The 22,725-nt window shown below is 38.3% G+C and overlaps 1 protein-coding gene across 1 annotated transcript; it reads right to left on the bottom strand.

The window, feature by feature from the left end:
• Nucleotides 1–18,985: 18,985 nt before the first annotated feature.
• On the bottom strand, nucleotides 18,986–19,588 carry LOC107636503 (uncharacterized). Its single transcript, XM_088484626.1, has one exon. The coding sequence runs from the start codon at nucleotides 19,586–19,588 to the stop codon at nucleotides 18,986–18,988; it is 603 nt and encodes a 200-aa protein (XP_088340752.1).
• Nucleotides 19,589–22,725: the final 3,137 nt, after the last annotated feature.

The following is a 22,725-nucleotide window of genomic DNA, read 5'->3' as shown; positions in this document are numbered from 1 at the left end:
GCTGGACGCCTGGAAGGGAGTAGGTGGCTGGCGTTGGACACCAGTTTTATGCCTTCTAATCCGAAGCAAAGTATAGATAATTATATATTGATGGAAAGCTCCAGAAGTCAGCTTTCCATATCCGTTAAAATCGCTCCACTTGGATTTCTGTAGCTTCAGAAAAGCTCTTCCAAATGCAGGCAGGTCAGATTTGGACAGCATCTGCAATGCTTTCTCTGTCTCTGAATCAGGCTTCTGCTCCAACTCCTCAATTTCAGCCAGAAAATATCTAAAATTTTCCAACAACACAAAAACTCATAGTAGAATCTAAAATGTGAATTTAACAATAAACTTATAAAAACTCAATAAAAACTAAATAAAAACTACTAAAAACTATATGAAAGTGATGTCAAAAAGCGTATAAAATATCCGCTCATCAGATATATATACTAGCGACCATGATTAATTATAAATTTGATGATGATAATAGGTTTGGTTGATAATGATTATTGATTGATAAGGACGTGGGTTTCGTCCCACTTGCGTTATTAATGTTCTAGGCATGGTGGTTTTGTCTTACTTTCGGTGAGGATGGTGGTTTGATCCTGCTCACGAATAGATAAGTTGAGGTTGAGGATTCTCTCTTTTGTTGCGGTAGATAAGTTTGAGGTTGAGGATTTCCTCTCTTGTTGCATTGGGGAATTAGATAGAAGGTTGAGGTTTCCCTTTGGTTCAATTCCCAACTATGGTGAGGACAGTGGTTTCTTCCTACTCATGGCTTGAGGATAAGTATCCTTGTGATAAATGTGAATATAAGGAATAATGATCTCAATTTTGATTTCGACGTTGACTATGTTTATGATTAAAAAGTGTGGCAGGTACTATATCCCAAGAGTGTGTCAGCACTATATCCTAGCATTTTCTCTGATTGTGAAGTGTGGCGGACACTATATCATAAGAGTGTGGCAGGCATTATATCCCAGATAGCACTGACTCCAGTGAAATGGTGAAAGGTTGAGGATTCCCTTCATTATGTTCCTCCTAAGGAAGCACGAAAAAAAGACAATGTCCGGGTTAGCTATCGGATGTGTCGAGTTTTGGCATTCTTAACCGAGAAGTGAGATCACGACCAATAGGACAGGCATGCATCATATATATCTTGTAACACCTTACCGCACAGAGCTTTACGATTAAGTCATAAAACAAAGGTGGTGTCGTATTACCACCTCTAAAATAAGATATATGTACGTACAATAATTGAAAGAATGTAATATACAAGGAGCCTTGAAGGATAGTGTTCCGAGGGTTACTTGAAATTGAAGGTCGATCTCGGAGGAGATCTGTTGTTGTGGCCGGAGCTGTCGTATCCGACTTGCTGAACCTTGAGATGTTGCTGATCCTTGATCACCGGAGGGTGGTGGTACCTGCAAGAGACTCCGATGCTTAAGTTAGCACGGCCTTTAAGCAGGTTTTTGTGTAGAATCAGAGTATGAATTATACCTGGGTGCTCCAGTATATTTATAGTAGTAGGGAGTGACATTTCTTGAGATAAGTTTGTTATCTTATCTTATCTTTTTGTGGAAGAGATCTTTATCTTTTAGTCCACCGCCTTTTTGTGAGCGGTAATCCTTTGCTTCAGGCCTGCTTTGGGCATACATGCTGAGTTGGCCAAGCTCCATTTTAGAAGAGGTTAGTGACAACCAACCTAGAAAGAGGTCGGTCTCTTTATCTCCGTCCAACCCAGACCGTATAGCTCGGTCCAGGGTATGAACAGTGCCCCTGCTTGAGCTTCGATCTTCCTTTGAGGTCGTGTTTTCTGAACTTCGACCCCTTTGGGAAAGTTGTGCTCGAGCATTTTTGACTTTGGTTGATCTTGAGTAGTTTCTCCTCGTGCGAGTCTGGTATCGCCTTTTTGAATGCGAGGCGTTTTCAGCTTCTTTTAATTGCGGCGTGCCTTTAGCGTGCGTTTTAATTTTCCTTGGGAACGTGCGATTGTTTTTAAAGCTCATTGATTAGGTTTTTAACCATTTTACCATTTCGTTTTCCCTCTTCAAAAAAAGAATTTGAACTTTAGCTCTTTTCCTTCTACTTCGCTTTTCTTCATCGAAAAAGGGTTTCCCTTCTTTGATTTTTGCTCTTTGTCTCAAGCGTCCTACTTTCTTTGATCTTTCGAAGCACTTGTTTGGTGTGGATCGTTCATGTCTCTGCTGCGCCTTCATCGCGATCACTCCCTCTTCATCGTAGGTTGGTGTTTTTCCTTCCTTTGTGTCTTAATAGTCATCTTTATATGTGCTTGACTGTTGCATGCTTTATTTTTTGCGCAAAGTTTCGATCTTTATTGGGTTTATTTTGGAAAAGTTTGATCCTTTCTGAGAAGGCTGCATGTCTTTGTCTTGATAAAAAAAATTGTGTTCTTCTGTTGCTTTGTTTTGGGAAAACGTAGAAGCTTAGGTTTTCTACCTTCTTTGAGAGGTTTAGGGTTTTGATTTGTCATATTTCTGTATTCTGTGCTTGCTGTCTCCAAAGGGTGCACCTGGACTTTTGGCGCTGATTTGATTCTTTCTTGGTAAATCATGGGGTGCCCTTTTGCTGCCATACCTGTCGCTTGTGGGTTGCTTCTTCCTCTTTTTTGTTTCTGTCCGAGTTGTTTTAGTAGTGACCCTTTGTTATTTTCCTTTGTTGTAGGTGTAGTTTGCCGTATGTCTTCTCATAAAAACATTGTCGAGATGTCGACCAAAATCCCTGCTGGCATGGCCGACTGGCTAGACTATATAGTCCACATCACAGCCAAGACATTTCCACACTCTACCATCACCAATCATACCTAAATTTAAATAGTATCAATTCCAAAATTCTCAAATTATACCAACACAATCATCAACAAACACATACCCACATACAATATTCTTGTCCATCACCATAAATATCATTATTCATCAATCTTTCTTACCAAACTAACTACATTCATATCATACATTATTCAATCTATCATGCCTCATCAATGCAACACACATCATCAGCTAAACTACCAATCAAGTTCCAAATTTATAATTCAACTTATCCTAGGTCGTCTAGCCTATGTTTTCACGACACATTATATATTATATACGAGAAACCATACCTTGCCCGATTTCTCTCTTAAGCCAAAAACACCCAAATTGATAAGGTCACAAGCCTCCAACACTAAAACCTCAGCAACCAAGGCTCAATCAAGCTTCTAATCTCTTCAAATGAGTTCCAATTTCACATATACACTATCTAACACATATTATCACATTTATATACCAAATTTCAATATCCAAACACATATAATCAAGGAATTTACTAGGGTTTGAGAGTTTTTACCTTAACCATGCCTCAAGCTAACAAAAAATCGCTAATTTCTCAAGCTAATTTGACCATAATATCAACACATAAGGACTTTCAATACTCACGGCTCATAATTTTGAAAATTTGGGAGAAAAGAGAGGCTGAAAGTGAGCTCTGAGATTCTTTACCAATTAGTTAATGGGATTTGTAGAGCTCGATGCGATGGATGCGTGGCCACAAACAGTGCGGCAATTGGAGCTTCGGATTGGAAGTTACATGAGATTGAATCAAGAACAAGGGTTTGCAAATTATCCTCCCTCTTTCCTTGTGTTTTCAGTGTGTGTGTGCATGAATGGGGAAGAGAAGTGGCTGATGCCATTTCACTTAGTGGGTTGGGTTGGGCCTTGGTGTAACATCCCAAGTTTTTGGATAATTAAATTTATTATATTTGTTGAGGATTTTATTTTAAGAAAATTATTTTACTGAAGGTAATTAAATAAAGCTTTATGATACTTTGAATTTAAAAATAATTAGGAGTTATATGTAATTTTTATAATAATTGGAGTTTAAATTAATTAAAAATTTTTTATAATCTTTATTGAATATTTGGTATAATTGAAATTATAATTTTTGTAATTGAAAAATAAGAAAGAATTGTATAATTTAATTTAAGTAGCTTTTATTATGTATTATTTATAATTTAATTTGAGTTCCTTATTGTTAGAAAAGAATTTGCTAAGAATGATTAAATTGATTTTGTAAATATCGAGTTTAAGTTAATTAATATTCTTGTGTAATTTTATTATAATTGATTATTTTATAATTTGAAATTAAAGTTCCGGTGATAGAAAAATAATTAAAAGTTATATCATTTAATTTGTGTACTTAATATTTTGAGTTTAAACTATATTTTATAAAATGTGATTAATATGTTTATTTTATAATTTAAATTAGAAATAATTAATTGAACTTAGCAATATGTTGATAAATAATATTCTTAAATTTTTTAATAGAGTACATTTGATTTTAAAATTATTCTACCATCAAATTTTATGAAAATATCTATTCATATCTATCCTTATTTCTTTATAAAATCCCTAATTTCTAATCCTAAATTCCCAATTTCATTTTACACTAAATTCCCAAATTAAATAAAAGAAACCCTAATTTTCGCCTTTTTCCAACCTCTGAAACGCATAGCCCTTCATCCCCCTTTCACCCCCCTTTAGCGTAAAACACCCACACCTACGGAAAGAGAGATGAAAGATTCAGAGAGGAGGGAGATGCCGTTGCCCCGCAGCCACCGTCCAGTCGTTAACACCGTTGCGGGAGAAGACCAGAGCCAAGGCAAGGAGTAGGACCGAGAGGGAGAGAGGCCACCATCATCGTTGTTTTTTGTGCTAGCCAGAGGAAGCTGCCGCAAGCCTTATCGCCGTCATCATAGTGGGTCACTGCCATCACGCCTTGCTGCCGCCAAATCTGTCGTGCCTTGTCACCGTCAACAATAAGGAATAGAGAGTGAGAGAGATCTCCCAGTGAAGAGATAGGAGACGCCACTGTGCTCTCTGAAGCCACCGCTGTTATGTCCTACCTACCCCGCCGTTCAACCCCATCGCTGCCCATGGAGTCACGAAGAGTGCCGCCGATGCAGTATGGCGTGTGGTCTTCGCGCAGAGAGAAGAGATAGAACGTGACAGGAGTGGGAGAGAGACCGTTTCCACCGCTGTCGTGCCGTGAATGCCGTCGTAGTAGTTGCCGTCGCTGTTGCCTGGGTTCTTGTGGTCCAAGCCGCCATTGATAGTGCTCGCCGGAACCGCTCGGAGGTTTTTGCCACTCACTCTAATTTGGTTGTTGGTGCATGAAATTACAATCACACTTTTGTAACTCCGCACAACTAACCAGCAAGTGTACTGGGTCGTCCAAGTAATATCTTACGTGAGTAAGGGTCGATCCCATGGAGATTGTCGGCTTGAAGCAAGCTATGGTTATCTTGTAACTCTTAGTCAGGATATCAATAATTCTCAGATTTAATTGTAAAAAGTAAAAGAACATGAAATAATACTTGTTATGCAGTAATGAAGAACAGGTTGAGGCTTTGGAGATGCTTTGTCTTCTGAACCTCTGCTTTCCTACTGTCTTCTTCTTCATGCACGCAAGACTCCTTCCATGGCAAGCTTTATGTTGGGCATCACCGTTGTCAATGGCTACATCCCGTCCTCTCAGTGAAAATGTTCCAAATGCGCTGTCACCGCACGGCTAATCATCTGTCGGTTCTCGATCATGTCAGAATAGGATCCATTGATCCTTTTGCGTCTGTCACTACGCCCAACACTCGCAAGTTTGAAGCTCGTCACAGTCATCTCTTCCCAGATCATTCTCAGGAATGACCGCCAATGATTCTAGCTTATACCACGAAGACTCTGATTTGAATCATGAGGCTAAGAGATATGCATTCAATCTAAGGTAGAACGGAGGTGGTTGTCAGGCACACGTTCATAGGTGAGAATGATGATGAGTGTCACGGATCATCACATTCATCAAGTTGAAGTGCGAATGAATATCTTAGAATGGAAGCAAGCGTAATAGAATGGAAAACAGTAGTAGTTGCATTAATTCATGAAGAACAGCAGAGATCCCCACCCCTAACAATGGGGTTTAGAGACTCATGCCGTATAGAATACAATGAGAAACATGTAAAGTGTCATGAGGTACAATATGAATCACTGAAAGTAGTATTTATAGTAAACTAGTGACCTAGGGTTACAGAAAATGAGTAAGCTAGGGTGTTTATTGTAAAATTCCACTTCCGGGGCCCACTTGGTGTATGCTTGGGCTGAGCATTGAAGCTTTCATGTGTAGAGACATTTTTTGGAGTTAAACGCCAGCTTTTATGCCAGTTTGGGCGTTTAACTCCAGCTTTTGTGCCAGTTCTGGAGTTAAACGCCAGAATTCTTGAGCTGACTTAGAACGCCTGTTTGGGCCATCAAATCTCGGGCAAAGTATGGACTATTATATATTGCTGGAAAGCCCAGGATGTCTACTTTCCAACGCAATTGAGAGCGTGCCAATTGGGCTTCTGTAGCTCCAGAAAATCCACTTTGAGTGCAGGGAGGTCAGAATCCAACAACATCTGCAGTCCTTTTTCAGCCTCTGAATCAGATTTTTGCTCAGGTCCCTCAATTTCAGCCAGAAAATACCTGAAATCACAGAAAAACACACAAACTCATAGTAAAGCCCAGAAAAGTGATTTTTATTTAAAAAAATAATAAAACATAATAAAAACTGACTAAAATGTACTAAAAACATACTAAAAACAATGTCAAAAAGCGTATAAATTATCCGCTCATCATAACACCAAACTTAAATTGTTGCTTGTCCCCAAGCAACTAAAAATCAAATAGGATAAAAAGAAGAGAATATTTAATGAATTCCAAAAACATCTATGAAGATCAGTAGTAATTAGATGAGCGGGGCTTTTAGCTTTTTGCCTCTGAACAGTTTTGGCATCTCACTTTATCCTTTGAAGTTCAGAATGATTGGCTTCTATAGGAACTCAGAATCCAGATAGTGTTATTGATTTTCCTAGTTAAGTATGTTGATTCTTGAACACAGCTACTTTATGAGTCTTGGCCGTGACCCTAAGCACTTTGTTTTCCAGTATTACCACCGGATACATAAATGCTACAGACACATAACTGGGTGAACCTTTTCAGATTGTGACTCAGCTTTGCTAGAGTCCCCAATTAGAGGTGTCCAGAGCTCTTAAGCACACTCTTTTTGCTTTGGACCACGACTTTAACCGCTCAGTCTCAAGTTTTCACTTGACACCTTCACGCCACAAGCACATGGTTAGGGACAACTTGGTTTAGCCGCTTAGGCCAGGATTTTATTCCTGTGGGCTCTCCTATTCACTGATGCTCAAAGCCTTGGATCCTTTTTATCACCCTTGCCTTTTGGTTTAAAGGGGTATTGGCTTTTTCTGCTTGCTTTTCTCTTTCTTTTTTTTTTCGCTTTTTTTTTTGTTGCAAGCTTTCTATTCATTGCTTTTTCTTGCTTCAAGAATCAATTTTATGATTTTTTAGATCATCAGATAACATTTCTCCTTTTCCCATCATTCTTTCAAGAGCCAACAATTTTAACATTCATGATTCAACAAATTCAAAAATATGCACTGTTCAAGCATTCATTCAGAAAGACAAAAGTATTGCCACCACATCAAAATAATTAATCTGTTTTAAAATTCGAAATTCATGCACTTCTTTTTCTTTTTCAATTGAAAACATTTTTCATTTAAGAGAGGTGATGGATTCATTTTCATAGCTTTAAGGCATAGACACTTAGACACTAATGATCATGTAATAAGACATAAACATAAAGCATAAAAATTCGAAAAACAAAAAATAAAGAACAAGGAAATTAAGGAACGGGTCCAACTTAGTGATGGCGGCTTGTTCTTCCTCTTGAAGGTTTTATGGAGTGCTTGAGTTCCTCAATGTCTCTTCCTTGCCTTTGTTGCTCCTCCCTCATGGTTCTTTGGTTTTCTCTAATTTCATAGAGGAGGATGGAATGCTCTTGGTGCTCCACCCTTAGTTGTCCCATATTGGAACTTAATTCTCCTAGAGAGCTGTTGATTTGCTCCATCCTTTTCTTAGTGATGGACTTATCCTCATAAATGGTTATGGAAAAGCAAAAAGCAATGCTTTTACCACACCAAACTTAGAAGGTTTGCTCGTCCTCGAGCAAAAGAAGAGAGAAAAGAGTAGAAGAAGAAGAAATAGAGGAGATGAATGGGGGTTTGGGAGGTAAAGTGGTTTGAATTTGAATGGAGAAGGGTATTTAAGGAATAGTATTATGAAAAGGTGTGAAGAGGGAGTGAGTGGAGGTTGGTGGGGATCCTGTGGGGTCCACAGATCCTGAGGTGTCAAGAATTTCTCATCCCTGCACCAATGAGGCTTGCAAAACGCCCCTTGCTGCCAATCCTGGCGTTAAACGCCAGGTTGCTGCCCATTTCTGGCGTTTAACGCCAGCTTCTTGCCCTTTTCTGGCGTTAAACGCCAGTCTGGTGCCTATTTCTGGCGTTAAACGCCCAGAATGGTGCCAGACTGGGCGGTTAACGTCCATTCTGCTACCCTTACTAGCGTTTAAATGCCAGTAAGTTTCTCCTCCAGGGTGTTCTATTTTTCATTCTGTTTTTCCTTCGGTCTTTACTTTTTCAATTGTTTTTGTGACTTCACATGATCATCAACCTACAGAAAACATAAAACAACAATGGAAAATCGAAATTTAATATAGATTGTTGCCTCCCAACAAGCGCTTATTTAATGTCAATAGCTTGACAGTGGGCTCTCATGGAGCCTCACAGATGTTCAGAGCAATGTTGGAACCTCCCAACACCAAACTTAGAGTTTGAATGTGGGGGTTCAACACCAAACTTAAAGTTTGGTTGTGGCTTCCCAACACCAAACTTAGAGTTTGACTGTGAGGGCTCTGTTTGACTCTGTATTGAGAGAAGCTCTTCATGCTTCTTCCTTTTTCTGTCTGCAAACCATGGTGCTTCCTGAATGGCAAAGAGTTGCTCATCTGGAAAGGTTTCAGAGATCTCAGTAGGAGGGAGGGACGTCCCTGCTACTGGTTCTATCCGGGACAGGTGATCAGCTACCTGGTTCTCTGTCCCTTTTCTGTCCCTTATTTCTATATCAAACTCTTGCAGAAGCAACACCCATCTTATGAGCCTGGGTTTTGAATCCTGCTTTGTGAGTAGATATTTAAGAGCAGCATGGTCAGTATACACAATCACTTTTGAACCTACTAAATAGGATCTAAACTTGTCAATGGCATAAACCACTGCAAGTAACTCCTTTTCTGTGGTTGTGTAGTTCTTTTGTGCGTCATTTAGAACACGACTGGCATAGTAAATGATGTGCAGAAGCTTGTTATGCCTTTGTCCCAGCACTGCACCAATGGCATGGTCACTGGCATCGCACATTAATTCGAATGGCAATGTCTAGTCAGGTGCAGAGATGACTGGTGCTGTGACCAGCTTGGCCTTCAGGGTCTCAAACGCCTGCAGACACTCTGTGTTAAACACAAATGGTGTGTCAGCAGCTAGCAGGTTGCTTAGAGGTTTTGTAATTTTTGAAAAATCCTTTATGAACCTCCTATAGAATCCTGCATGTCCCAGAAAGCTTCTGATTGCCTTTACATTGGCAGGTGGTGGTAATTTTTCAATTACTTCCACTTTAGCTTGATCCACCTCTATTCCTTGGTTTGAAATTTTATGCCCAAGGACAATTCCTTCAGTCACCATGAAGTGACATTTTTCCCAGTTTAAAACTAGGTTGGTCTCTTGGCATCTTTTCAGAACAAGTGCTAAATAGTCAATACAGGAGCTGAATGAGTCTCCAAATACGGAAAAGTCATCCATGAAGACTTCCAGAAATTTTTCCACCATATCAGAGAAAATAGAGAGCATGCATCTCTGAAAGGTCGCAGGTGCATTGCACAGACCAAAAGGCATCCTTCTGTAGGCAAATACTCCAGAAGGACATGTGAATGCTGTTTTCTCTTGGTCCTGAGGATCCACTACAATTTGGTTGTAACCTGAATAGCCATCTAAAAAGCAGTAATATTCATGACCTGCTAGTCTCTCTAGCATCTGGTCTATGAATGGTAAAGGAAAGTGATCCTTTCGGGTGGCTGTATTAAGCCTTCTGTAGTCAATATACATACACCACCCTGTAACTGTTCTTGTAGGAACCAGTTCATTCTTTTCATTATGAACCACTGTCATGCCTCCCTTCTTAGGGACAACGTGGACAGGGTTCACCCAGGGGCTATCAAAAATAGGATAAATAATCCCAGCCTCTAGTAACTTAGTGACCTCTTTCTGCACCACTTCCTTCATGGCTGGATTTAGCCGCCTTTGTGGTTGAACCACTGGCTTAACATCATCCTCCAATAGGATCTTGTGCATGCATCTTGCTGGGCTAATGCCCTTAAGGTCACTTACGGACCACCCAAGAGCTGTCTTGTGTGTCCTTAGCAGTTGAATTAGTGCTTTCTCTTCCCGTGGATTTAACGCAGAGCTTATGATCACTGGAAAAGTGTCACCCTCTCCCAAAAATGCATATTTCAGGGATGGTGGTAGTGGTTTGAGCTCGGGTTTAGGAGGTTTCTCCTCTCCTTGAGGGATGTTCAGAGGTTCTTTTATTTCCTCTGATTCCTCCAGATCAGGCTGAACATCTTTAAAGATGTCCTCTAGCTCTGATTCAAGACTTTCAGTCATATTGACCTCTTCCACCAGTGAGTCAATAATATCAACGCTCATGCAGTCATTTGATGTGTCTGGATGCTGCATAGCTTTGACAACATTTAACTTGAACTCATCCTCATTGACTCTCAGGGTCACTTCCCCTTTTTGGACATCAATAAGAGTTCGTCCAGTTGCTAGGAAAGGTCTTCCTAGAATCAGAGTTGCACTCTTGTGCTCCTCCATTTCTAGCACTACAAAGTCAGCGGGAAAGGCAAATGGCCCAACCTTGACAATCATGTCCTCAATTATGCCTGATGGGTATTTAATGGAGCCATCAGTAAGTTGAAGACATATCCGGGTTGGTTTGACCTCTTCAGTCAAGCCAAGCTTTCTGATGGTAGATGCAGGTATTAGATTGATACTTGCTCCAAGGTCACATAGAGCTGTCTTAGTACAAGCACCCTCTATTGTGCATGGTATCATAAAGCTCCTTGGATCTTGAAGCTTCTCTGGCAAGCTTTTCAGAATGACTACACTGTATTCTTCAGTGAGAAACACTTTTTCAGTTTCTCTCCAATCCTTCTTATGACTTAAGATCTCTTTCATGAACTTAGCATAAGAGGGTATTTGCTCAAGTGCCTCTGCAAATGGGATCTTTATCTCAAGAGTCCTGAGATAGTCTGCAAAGCGGGCAAATTGTTTATCCTGCTCCGCCTGGCGGAGTTTCTGAGGATAAGGCATCTTGGCTTTATACTCTTCAACCTTAGTTGCTGTAGGTTTATTTCCTACAGAAGTGGTTGGAGAAGCCTGCTTAAGGAGGTTGTTGTCAGCACTTGCAAGTGTCTGACCCCTTTGTGGCGTTTGAACGCTAGGATTGGCTACCCATTGGGCGTTTAACGCCACTTTCTTACCCTTTTCTGGCGTTTGAACGCCAGAATCATTCCTCTCTGGGCTCTTACTGTCCTCAGAGGGATTTTGGGCAGTTGGTTGGTCATCCTCTGTCAATTGTTCCTTTCTTGGCTTTCTGCTGCTTTGAGTTGATACTTTCAATGTCTTCCCACTCCTTAATTTAACAGCTTGGCATTCTTCTGTTATCTGTTTAGATAGCTGTTGTCTTGTCTGATTCAATTGTGCTTCCATATTCTTGTTAGCATTTTTAGTGTCCTGGAGCATCTCTTTGAATTCTGCTAATTGTTTTGTCATAAGGAGTAATTGCTGATTAAGTTCAACAATCTGTTCTTGAGGATTGGGATCAGTAGTTACTGCCATAGCCTCTTCTTTTATGGAGGACTCACTGTTTGAGTACTAATGTTGATTTCTAGCAACTGTATCTATGAGCTCTTGAGCTTCTTCAATTGTTTTTCTCATGTGTATAGATCCACCAGTTGATTGGTCTAGGGACATCTGAGCTTTTTCTGTAAGCCCATAGTAGAAGATGTCTAACTGTACCCACTCTGAAAACATTTCAGAGGGGCATTTTCTCAACATCCCTCTGTACCTCTCCCAGGCATTATAAAGGGATTCATGATCCTCTTGTTTAAAGCCTTGAATGTCCAGCCTTTGCTGTGTCATCCTTCTTGGAGGGTAAAATTGATTCAGGAATTTGTCTGACAACTGTCTCCATGTTTTTATGCTTGCTGTGGGTTGGTTATTCAACCACCTCTTAGCTTGATATTTTACAGCAAATGGAAACAGTAATAATCTGTAGACATCCTGATCCACTTCTTTATCACGTACTGTGTCAGCAATTTGTAAGAACTGTGCCAAAAACTCAGTAGGTTCTTCCTGTGGAAGACCGGAATACTGGCAATTTTGCTGCACTATGATAATGAGTTGAGGATTTAGCTCAAAGCTGCTTGCTTTGATGGGAGGTATACAGATGCTACTCCCATATGTAGCTGTAATGGGGTTAGCATATGACCCCAGAGTCCTTTTGGACTGTTCACTTCCACTTATGTCCATGATGGAGAAAAGGAAATTGATATGAATTATATTTTTTTATTTTATTTATTTAATTAAAAGTGACCGAAATTAAAATAGAATAAAATAAAATAAATGGAAACTAAAATAAAATTTTGAAAAAAGAAAAGAAAATAAAATAAAAGCAAATTGAAAACTAAATTAATTAATTAATTAAAAAGATTTTGAAATTAGCAATTAAAAAGATATGATTGAAAATTATTTTGAAAAAGATATGATTGAAAAGATATGACTGCAAATAAAAAAAATATGATTGAAAAGATATGATTGAAGAAATTAAAAAGATTTAATTTTTGAAAAAGATTTGAAAAGATCAATTTTTGAAATTAGAATATTGACTTGACTAAAAAAAGGTATGATTTTTGAAAATTTTTGACTAAATTAATGCAAAATTTTGAAATTTATGAGTAAAATAAGGAAAGGATATTTTTTTGATTTTTGAATTTTAATGCGGAAAGAGAAAAACAAAAAAATGACACTAAACTTAGAAATTTTAGATTAAAACACGGAGAACAAACAAGAAAACTTTGAATATCAAGATGAACACCAAGAACACTTTGAAGATCAAGATGAACACCAAGAACAAATATTTGAAAAATTTTTAAGTAAATAAAAGCACAAAAATACCAAACTTAAAATTTTTAGAAAATCAAACACAAATTTTTGAAAATTTAAGGGAAAACACAAAGAAGACACAAAACTTAGAGTTTTTAAAGATCAAGAAAGAACTAGGAACATGCAAATTTGAAAAAAATTAAAAGAAAATAAAAGCATGCAATTGACACCAAACTTAAAATATGAAACTAAACTCAAATAAAAGACTCTAAACCAACAAAAATAAAATATTCCTAATCTAAGCAACAAGATAAACCATCAGTTGTCCAAACTCGAACAATCCCCGGCAATGGCGCCAAAAACTTGGTGCACGAAATTACAATCACACTTTTGTAACTCCGCACAACTAACCAGCAAGTGCACTGGGTCGTCCAAGTAATACCTTATGTGAGTAAGGGTCGATCCCACGGAGATTGTCGGCTTGAAACAAGCTATGGTTATCTTGTAACTCTTAGTCAGGATATCAATAATTCTCAGATTTAATTGTAAAAAGTAAAAGAACATGAAATAAATACTTGTTATGCAGTAATGAAGAACAGGTTGAGGCTTTGGAGATGCTTTGTCTTCTGAACCTCTGCTTTCCTACTGTCTTCTTCTTCATGCACGCAAGACTCCTTCCATGGCAAGCTTTATGTTAGGCATCACCATTGTCAATGGCTACATCCCGTCCTCTCAGTGAAAATGTTCCAAATGCACTGTTATCACACGGCTAATCATCTGTCGGTTCTCGATCATGTCAGAATAGGATCCATTGATCCTTTTGCGTCTGTCACTACGCCCCACACTCGCGAGTTTGAAGCTCGTCACAGTCATCCCTTCCCAGATCCTACTCAGAATACCACAGACAAGGTTTAGACGTTCCAGATCTCAGGAATGACCGCCAATAATTCTAGCTTATACCACGAAGACTCTGATTTGAATCATGAGGCTAAGAGATATGCATTCAATCTAAGGTAGAACGGAGGTGGTTGTCAGGCACGCGTTCATAGGTGAGAATGATGATGAGTGTCACGGATCATCATATTCATCAAGTTGAAGTGCGAATGAATATCTTAGAATGGAAGCAAGCGTAATAGAATGGAAAACAGTAGTAATTGCATTAATTCATGAAGAACAGCAGAGCTCCTCACCCCCAACAATGGGGTTTAGAGACTCATGCCGTATAGAATACAATGAGAAACGTGTAAAGTGTCATGAGGTACAATATGAATCACTGAAAGTAGTATTTATAGTAAACTAGTGACCTAGGGTTACAGAAAATGAGTAAGCTAGGGTGTTTATTGTAAAATTCCACTTCTGGGGACCACTTGGTGTATGCTTGGGCTGAGCATTGAAGCTTTCATGTGTAGAGACATTTCTTGGAGTTAAACGCCAGCTTTTATGCCAGTTTGGGCGTTTAACTCCAGCTTTTGTGCCAGTTCTGGAGTTAAACGCCAGAATTCTTGAGCTGACTTAGAACGCCTGTTTGGGCCATCAAATCTCGGGCAAAGTATGGACTATTATATATTGCTGGAAAGTCCAGGATGTCTACTTTTCAACGCAATTGAGAGTGCGCCAATTGGGTTTCTGTTGCTCCAGAAAATCCACTTTGAGTGCAGGGAGGTCAGAATCCAACAACATCTGCAGTCCTTTTTCAGCCTCTGAATCAGATTTTTGCTCAGGTCCCTCAATTTCAGCCAGAAAATACCTGAAATCACAGAAAAATACACAAACTCATAGTAAATCCCAGAAAAGTGATTTTTATTTAAAAACTAATAAAAACATAATAAAAACTAACTAAAATGTACTAAAAACATACTAAAAACAATGTCAAAAAGCGTATAAATTATCCGCTCATCAGTTGTTTCGAAAACATCGCTGCTACCACTGGAATCTCAAACCGGAAAGGAGAGGAGGCATTTTAACCTTGTCACTATTGCTGCCATGGAAACAGGTGCTGGAATCTACTAACGGAGCTGCTATGTTTGATGATTTCCGTGAGTTTCGACACTTTGAGGTAGGGGATTTATTTTTAAATTTTAATGGTTTTAGTTTTAGAATTCCTACAAAGTTAGTTCGATAATTGCAAATGGTTAATAGTAGTTAAGAATCAATTAATTGATGTAAATAACTTGAAATGTGTTTGAGAATAGTTAGGTATTGTGATTTTTCTGGGTAATGATTCAAATTAAATGTGGTTGTGAATGGTGATTAAACTTGTATTATTTACTAAATTGAAATATTTTGAGTTAATTATAGAAAAACTGGCATGTTGATAATTGATGAAATGATTTTGAATTGTGGTTGATTTTGTTTTATGAGTGATTAACTGGTGATATTGATTTTGGTTTGAGGCTGTGGTTGTTACCGGTTTTTTCTGATTGTTTGGAATTGCAGAAAATCCTATTATTTGATTATGTTGAGCTGGTTGCTATAGGTTGGTTTGCTTGATGGTTGAGAATGGACTAAAATTTTAATATTTGATGAATTATAATGAATTGGTTGTTGATGAGCTGGTTATTCGATATACTGTAATGGTAGTGGACTTGGTTGATGACTGATTGAAGTTTGATTATTGAATTATTTTCTTAAAATCTGAGTTTCAAAATAAAATAGTAACTTTGCTAATGAATAGATAACCATAAAATAACTGGAATTATGTGAGGCTGATTTTGAAATGTTAGTTATGAATTCTTAAAGTTGGACTGGTTTACTTTTAAAGAATGGTTGATGGAAATTATGATTTTATTTGATGAAAGGATGTTAGTCGTTAAACTGATTTATAATGAGATGATTATTGAGAATTTTTTGTTGTGATAATTGCTGATAAAAGGGCTGGTGAATTGTTGAGAAAGAGGAAACCCGTTATGATGGCTAAGTCCGAGTTTTTGGGGAGGTGTTGCCAAAATTTTTTTAAAATTTGAGGATTTGTTTGATTTGATAGTTTAAAAGATTTGGATTTGGAAAATTATATTATTTGATTTTGATTTATTAAGAAAAGAAATGAATTATGTTTTGAGTTTTTTTTTTGAGAAAAATATTATGTTTGAGTTGGATTTATTACGAAAAGGATTTCATCTTGAGTTGATTTATTAAGAATAGAATGACTTATGTCTTGAGTTTCATCTAGTTAAGAAAAGAATTATACTATTTTAAATTTGATTTACCAAGGAAAGGTTTATGTTTCAATTTTGAATTATTTAAGAAAGGAATTATGTTTTGAGTTCGATTTAATATGAAAAGAGTTATGTTTTGGGCTTGAAATAAAGGATTACCTTTTTAGGAGTTCGGTAAGTTTATAATATTTGAATTTGAATGGTAAAGAGAAATGATTTTTGAGTCTTTGGGATGTTAGTAAACTTGAGAAAGAGTTTTATTTGATTATTTTTAATGACAAGGTTATGTTTTGAAATTAGTATTTAATAAATTTAAAAGAAATAATTTTCTTGAATCTTTTAATAGAGAATTAAAGTAGAAAATAATTTTAAAGTTGGTTGAGTTAAGATTGCTAAATTAGAGATTATGAAATGATTTGATGGTTAAGATTTTTATGGACGAATGCCTGAGAAAGTTAAGAAAGGTTTAAGGAAATATGTTAAGAATTCAAAGAAAAAAGAGTAATCAGAGTACAGTAAAGAGGCAGAGAAAAGCGGTAATTAAGAGAAGATTGAAGGGGTGATGCTTAAGCAATTGTAACAACAAGAATAATGTAACAATTAAAGATATGTCTATGAAAAAAGATATCAAGGGATGCTTATTTGATTTCTGCTGCAGAAGAGCAGAGTGATGTTTGTTTGATTTCTGCCACAGAAGAGCAGAGTGATATTTGTTTGATTTCTGCCACAGTAGCATAGAAAGTTCTTTTTCTGCTACAATAGAATAGATATTGCCTGTTTGTTTATTTCTGCCATAGAAGAGCAGAGTGATATTTCTTTGTATTCTTCCACAATAGAGTAGAAAGTTCTTTGTCTGCCATAGTAGAGCAGATATTGCTTGTTTGTTTGATTCCTACCACAGTAGAGCAGTCTATTTTCTGCCCACTTTCCTGCCATAGTATAGCAGAGGCTGCCACAGAAGGGTAGCTATTTATTTGTGCAAGGGTTGGAAAATCATATCCAGAATAACGTGGATTCGTGACTGGATAATGTCGAGATGCGGGTAGACAACCGATACATGAGCTCATGGAGTGCTTAGGACAAACATGCATGATATTATTTGTGCATTTGCATTTGATTGTGTTTGCCTGTATTACTTCTCTGTGATTAAGTTGTTTGTGTTATTGTGACTTGGTTGTGTGTTGAATTGAGTTTTCTATTTGTGCTAGTAGTTTGTAAATGTATTGAGATGATTAATAACTATTGTTATTACTCAGAATCAATTATGTGGTTGAGAGATATTTAATATGATAGTTTTGTGATTGAAGTCTGTTATAGTTTTAGAAATTTAAAGAAAGTAATTAATTATCTAAAGTAAAATTAAGAAGTATTTTCAAAGGTTTGACAAAAATAATTTTAAGTAAAGTTAATTATTTGCATTTTAATCATTACTTTCACAGTATTCCCATTTCCTACTGAAAACGTGTGGTTTGTTCTCACCCCAAAATCTTCCACCCTTTCAGTGACACAGGTTCGAAGACTCAGTATGAAGCCACGAACGAATAGTTGGAATTGTTTATAAGTTGAGTTATTTTCATAGAGTTCCCTCGCCTTTATTGATTAGGATTTTATTTTATACAGAGGGATAGGAGTTGTATCTGAGTTTCATTTAAATTCTTTTGTATAACTTATTATTTTTAGTAATTACGTGATTATTATTACTTGGTGATCTTTAATATATAATTTTGATAAACAAAAACAAAATTTTCTAGAGTTTTCTTAAAAATTGAAATGCGACATCGAACTAAAGGCTCAATATTAAATAGTTAATAAGGAAAACGAGTTAGTAATGCCTTACTTTTGGTACGATCATGACGTATTGGAAGTTGGGTCGTTACACTTGGTCCCAATAAGGGCCCGGTTCAACCGGTTTGGCCCGTTCGGCCCAATTTTAGGCCAAAACTTTTGAAATCAGTGTCAAAATTCATATTTTAATTATTTCTTCTTTATTAAACTATAAAATTTAATTTTATAATTTCTTAAAATAATATTTAATTTATTGGCAAATTAGTTATTAATTTTGCGGGTTTTACATCCTACCACCTTAACAGCGGCCCAATTTTAGGCCAAAACTTTTGAAATCAGTGTCAAAATTCATATTTTAATTATTTCTTCTTTATTAAACTATAAAATTTAATTTTATAATTTCTTAAAATAATATTTAATTTATTGGCAAATTAGTTATTAATTTTGCGAGTTTTACATCCTACCACCTTAACAGAAATTTTTGCCCTCAAAAATATCGTCTGCCACGCAAGTTCATGAGAGTAACATATAGTAGTCCTATGGTCTTCCTAATCTATGCACTTTCACTACCATACTCTGATTTGTTTATCTCTAAGAATCTTGATCATTTGTCCAGCGCCAATAAAAGCTTTACTAAACTTTGCAAGCTCTAACGGCAATACCCTACTCGGAACGATTCGGTTTGGTTCTAAGTTTAATGCTAAGCTTGACATTTTTAGTTTTAGATTTTTCACCTATCCTAGGCTATGAATAAACATGGAATTTCAAAATGATACACTACTCTTTAAATTCGGTTATTGTAATTACCTCAACCTTGTTGTTGTGATCAATCTGCATCCTGAGTCCTCCCACGTGGACTAGGGTAGTCCCTAACTAAATGCCCTAGTAATCCGCACCGGCAACACAGACATTGCCCGTTTTTACGCTGCCTATCCGGACGGTAATTCCCAATCCTCTTGAATTCTTGACTTCATGGTGCCAAATTTAGATGATGGTCTCTACGGTGTAACTCCTGGTTATGATTCTCTGCCACAATAGCCTTTCTCACATATTCTTCAGCAATTCGGCTCTTGTTCATAAGTTCAGAAAATACCCTAATCTCCATTGGCCCAACGGAGCTCTGAATGTCACTCCGAAGTCCTCCCTCGTACTTAATACATTTCCACTCAGCAAAATCCTCTAGGGCACCTTGACAGATTCGGGAAAATCGGCATAGTTCTTCAAATTTATTCGTAAACTCGGCAACTGAAATTCGCCCCTGTTTTAACTGCAGCAGTTCAAGCTTCTTAGCATTGCTAACTGAATTAGGGAAGTATTTCCGATAGAATTTAGTCCGAAACACTTCCCATGATATCGCAGTGCCGTCTGGTTGTAGAATACGCCGTGTTCTCTGCCACCAGTATTGAGCTTCACCTTGTAACTGGTAGGTTGCAAACTCCACCCACTGTTCCTCGGGAACCTGCTGAGCTTGCAGAGCCCGCTCTATTACTTGGAGCCAACTGTCGGCCTCTGTAGGGTACGTAGTCCCCCCGAAGGTCGAAGGATGCACCTTCAGGAAAGTAGCAAGTGTCATCGGCCCATCATCACTGTTATTACCATTTCCATGGTTTGCCTGATTTCCTAGCGCTTCGGGTGTCGCTTACAGAGCTGCAGCTGATAAACTACAATTTTATGGTTTATTTTGGATTGAATTGAGCGAATTTTGTCAACTCTTTTCACACTTATTCATATAAATTGCATGTTTTTAAGATTTCTTCCTAAGTGTATGTTATGGTTCAAAACATGCTTCCAAGGACTTAAAAATGCTAATTCTCAACCCTCTCTTATTACCATTCGGTGCCGTGATTTGTTTGTTAAGAGATTTCAAGGTCTATAGGGTAAGAATGACTTAGAGGATGGAAAGGAAGCATGCAAAAGTGGAAGGAACACAAAAAATAGAAGATTGGAGAAGTTGGCACCGACGTGTATGTGTAAGAACCGCGACTAATTAACTGCCTAATCAGTTAATTAATATTGCCCAAAATAGAGTCTGAAAATTTAGAATGAGAATTTGAGGATTTAAATATGATTTTTTGACTCTGTGGATTTTTCTGAGTCAGAAAATGTATTTTCGGTGAAAAACGGCGTAAAACTGCAAACCGGCAGCCAAACTGGTCGAACCGGTTTAAGTCTGCCCGGTACTGCGCAAGAAAAAGTGAAAATAGTCAAAAATCTTAGAAAAATAGTAGAAATGAAAAACCGGGCGTTAATTTTAAAGGTTTGGCTCAAAGTTGGGCCGAACGGGTTAAAAACGCTAATGGGTTGGACCGGGCCCAAGTTGGGCCCAAGCCCAACATATAAATAGATTCATAAGTGAACCCAATCAGCACCACACTCACTTAAACACAACACACACAGCTGAAAGCAAAGAGTGAGAAGGGAGAAGAAGAAGCACTATTCACTTCTCACTTTAATCCGCGATATCTCGAGCTACAGTGCTCCGATTCGCGTGCCGTCAGCGGCTACGGAAAGCTCTCGCCGAGCCTGTCACTTCTTTCTAAGCTTTTTGGTAAGCTTTTCGAATTTTACTGCCCAGTTTTCTTGCCCTTGTGAAATTCGAATTTTGGGTTTTGGTTTTGAGTGAAATCTTGTGTTTTGGGTGTTTAGGTACACTCTAGCCCTTGATTGATGTTGGTTTTAGCTTCCAAAACTATTGGGCATGGTAAGAGGCTTTGAAACTCTTGTAAAATTTCAATTAATGTGAGCCCTAGGTTGATTAGTTATGGTTTATGTGTGTTATAGCTTGAAGTTGTGATTTTTGGAGATTGTTAGAGCTTGTTGTTGAATTGTTGGTGGCTTGGATTATGGTGAAAAGCTGAATTTATGCTCATTTGGGGTTTTGGTGCATATAGGGAATCGGCCATGGTATGGTTTTGATTTTCTCTATGTAGTATATAATATTCATGGACACTTAGTGTTTATACCCTGGGTCAAGCTACGCGATCCGGGTTGGACAAAGACCAGAACAACCAACCTCTTACAAGGTTGGCTTCATCACCGACCTCTTCCTAAAGAGCTCGGCCAAATCACCATGTAGGCCCAAAGCAGGCCCAAAGCAAAGGATCACCGCTCACCAAAAGGCGATGGACTAAAAGATAAAGATCTCCTCCACAAAAAGATAAGATAAGATAACAAACTTATCTCAAGGAAGCTGACTCCCCACTACTATAAATACACTGGAGCACCCAGGTATAATACTCACTCTGATTCTACACAAAAAACTTGCTTAAAGCCCATCCTAACTTAAGCATCGGAGTCTCTTGTAGGTACCACCACCCTCCGGTGATCAATGATCAGCAGCATCTCGAGGTTCAGCAAGTCGGACCCAGCAGCTCCGATCACACTTGAAGATCTTGTCCGAGATCGACTTTTAGTTTCACGTAACCCTTAGAATATTGGCACCGTTGCCGCAGAACCTGGAAGTCATCCCACCGCTATGGCAGACAACGCTGATAACGTTCATGACTCCAGTTTGGAAGAAAGAATGCCGTATAAGAACACGGATGCTGCATCAAAGGAAACACCTCAACTCTAGGGAGACAAGCAAACCCCAAGCACAGAGATCCTAGACGCAATCTGAGAACAACAGGATCGCCTTAAACAGCTCGAATAGGAAGCTGAGCGGCAGCGAGAGGCCGAGAGAGACCTCCAGAGAGAAACAAGACGGCGTCGAGAGCTGGAGGACAAGCTCCTAAAGCTCAAAGCCGACCTCAAAACTAAGACCATTCAATCTTGCCACGAAGATAGACCCCACAAGGACCAAGACCCGTTCACAAAAGAGATCAGGAGAGCTAAAGTTTCGAAGGACTTCAAAGCCCCTGACATGACCTTGTATGACGGTACGTCTGATCCAAGTCATCATCTCAGCATTTTCAGAAGTCGAATGTATCTTACGGATACCTCAGATGCAATCCATTGTAAAGCCTTCCCGACCACTTTAACCAAAACGGCAATAAAGTGGTTTGACAACTTGTCGCCAAGATCAATAGCAAGCTTCGATGACCTCGCCAAGAAATTCCTAGCTAGATTCTCCATCAGAAAGACAAAACCAAGTATGCTCCAAGCCTGCTAGGGATTAAGCAAGGAGATCGGGAAAGCCTCTGTAACTACATGGAAAGATTCAACAAAGCATGTCTGGACATACAAAATCTTCCAACAGAAGCAGCCATCATGGGTCTCATCAATGGCCTACGAGAAGGACCCTTTAGTCACCCCATATCCAAAAAGCATCCAACATTCCTCAATTAGGTTCAAGGACGGGCAGAAAAATACATTAGCATGGAGGAAAACTCCCGATTAGGAGAAACCTCAAAGGCTGGATTCTCCTACCCACCTCGGGACAAGGATAAAGAGTCCAGGAAAAAAAGAAGACCAACCTACTGAGAAACCCAAAAAGTACCACAACTACACCCTTCTTCGGGTGTCCCTTGTGGACGTTTATCGGGAGATATGCAATACTGAGAAGATCCCGCCCCCTCACCCGATTAAGCACAAAAACAAGGAAGTCGGACCGAGTATTGTGAATACCACCGAATCTACGGGCATTCTACTAATGATTTCTATGATCTGATGAATGTCAGAGAAAAATTGGCTCGAGAAGGGAGACTAGATCGGTTCTTAGCCAATAGGACGGATGAGCCAAAGAAAAGAAGAAGGGATGAAGAGGTCGAA

Source organism: Arachis ipaensis, chromosome B4, assembly GCF_059453495.1.
Source record: "Arachis ipaensis isolate K30076 ecotype BB chromosome B4, ASM5945349v1, whole genome shotgun sequence".
NCBI lineage: Eukaryota > Viridiplantae > Streptophyta > Magnoliopsida > Fabales > Fabaceae > Arachis > Arachis ipaensis.
Note: the sequence above shows the minus strand (reverse complement) of the source record. Positions and strands in the feature narration are given on the sequence as shown.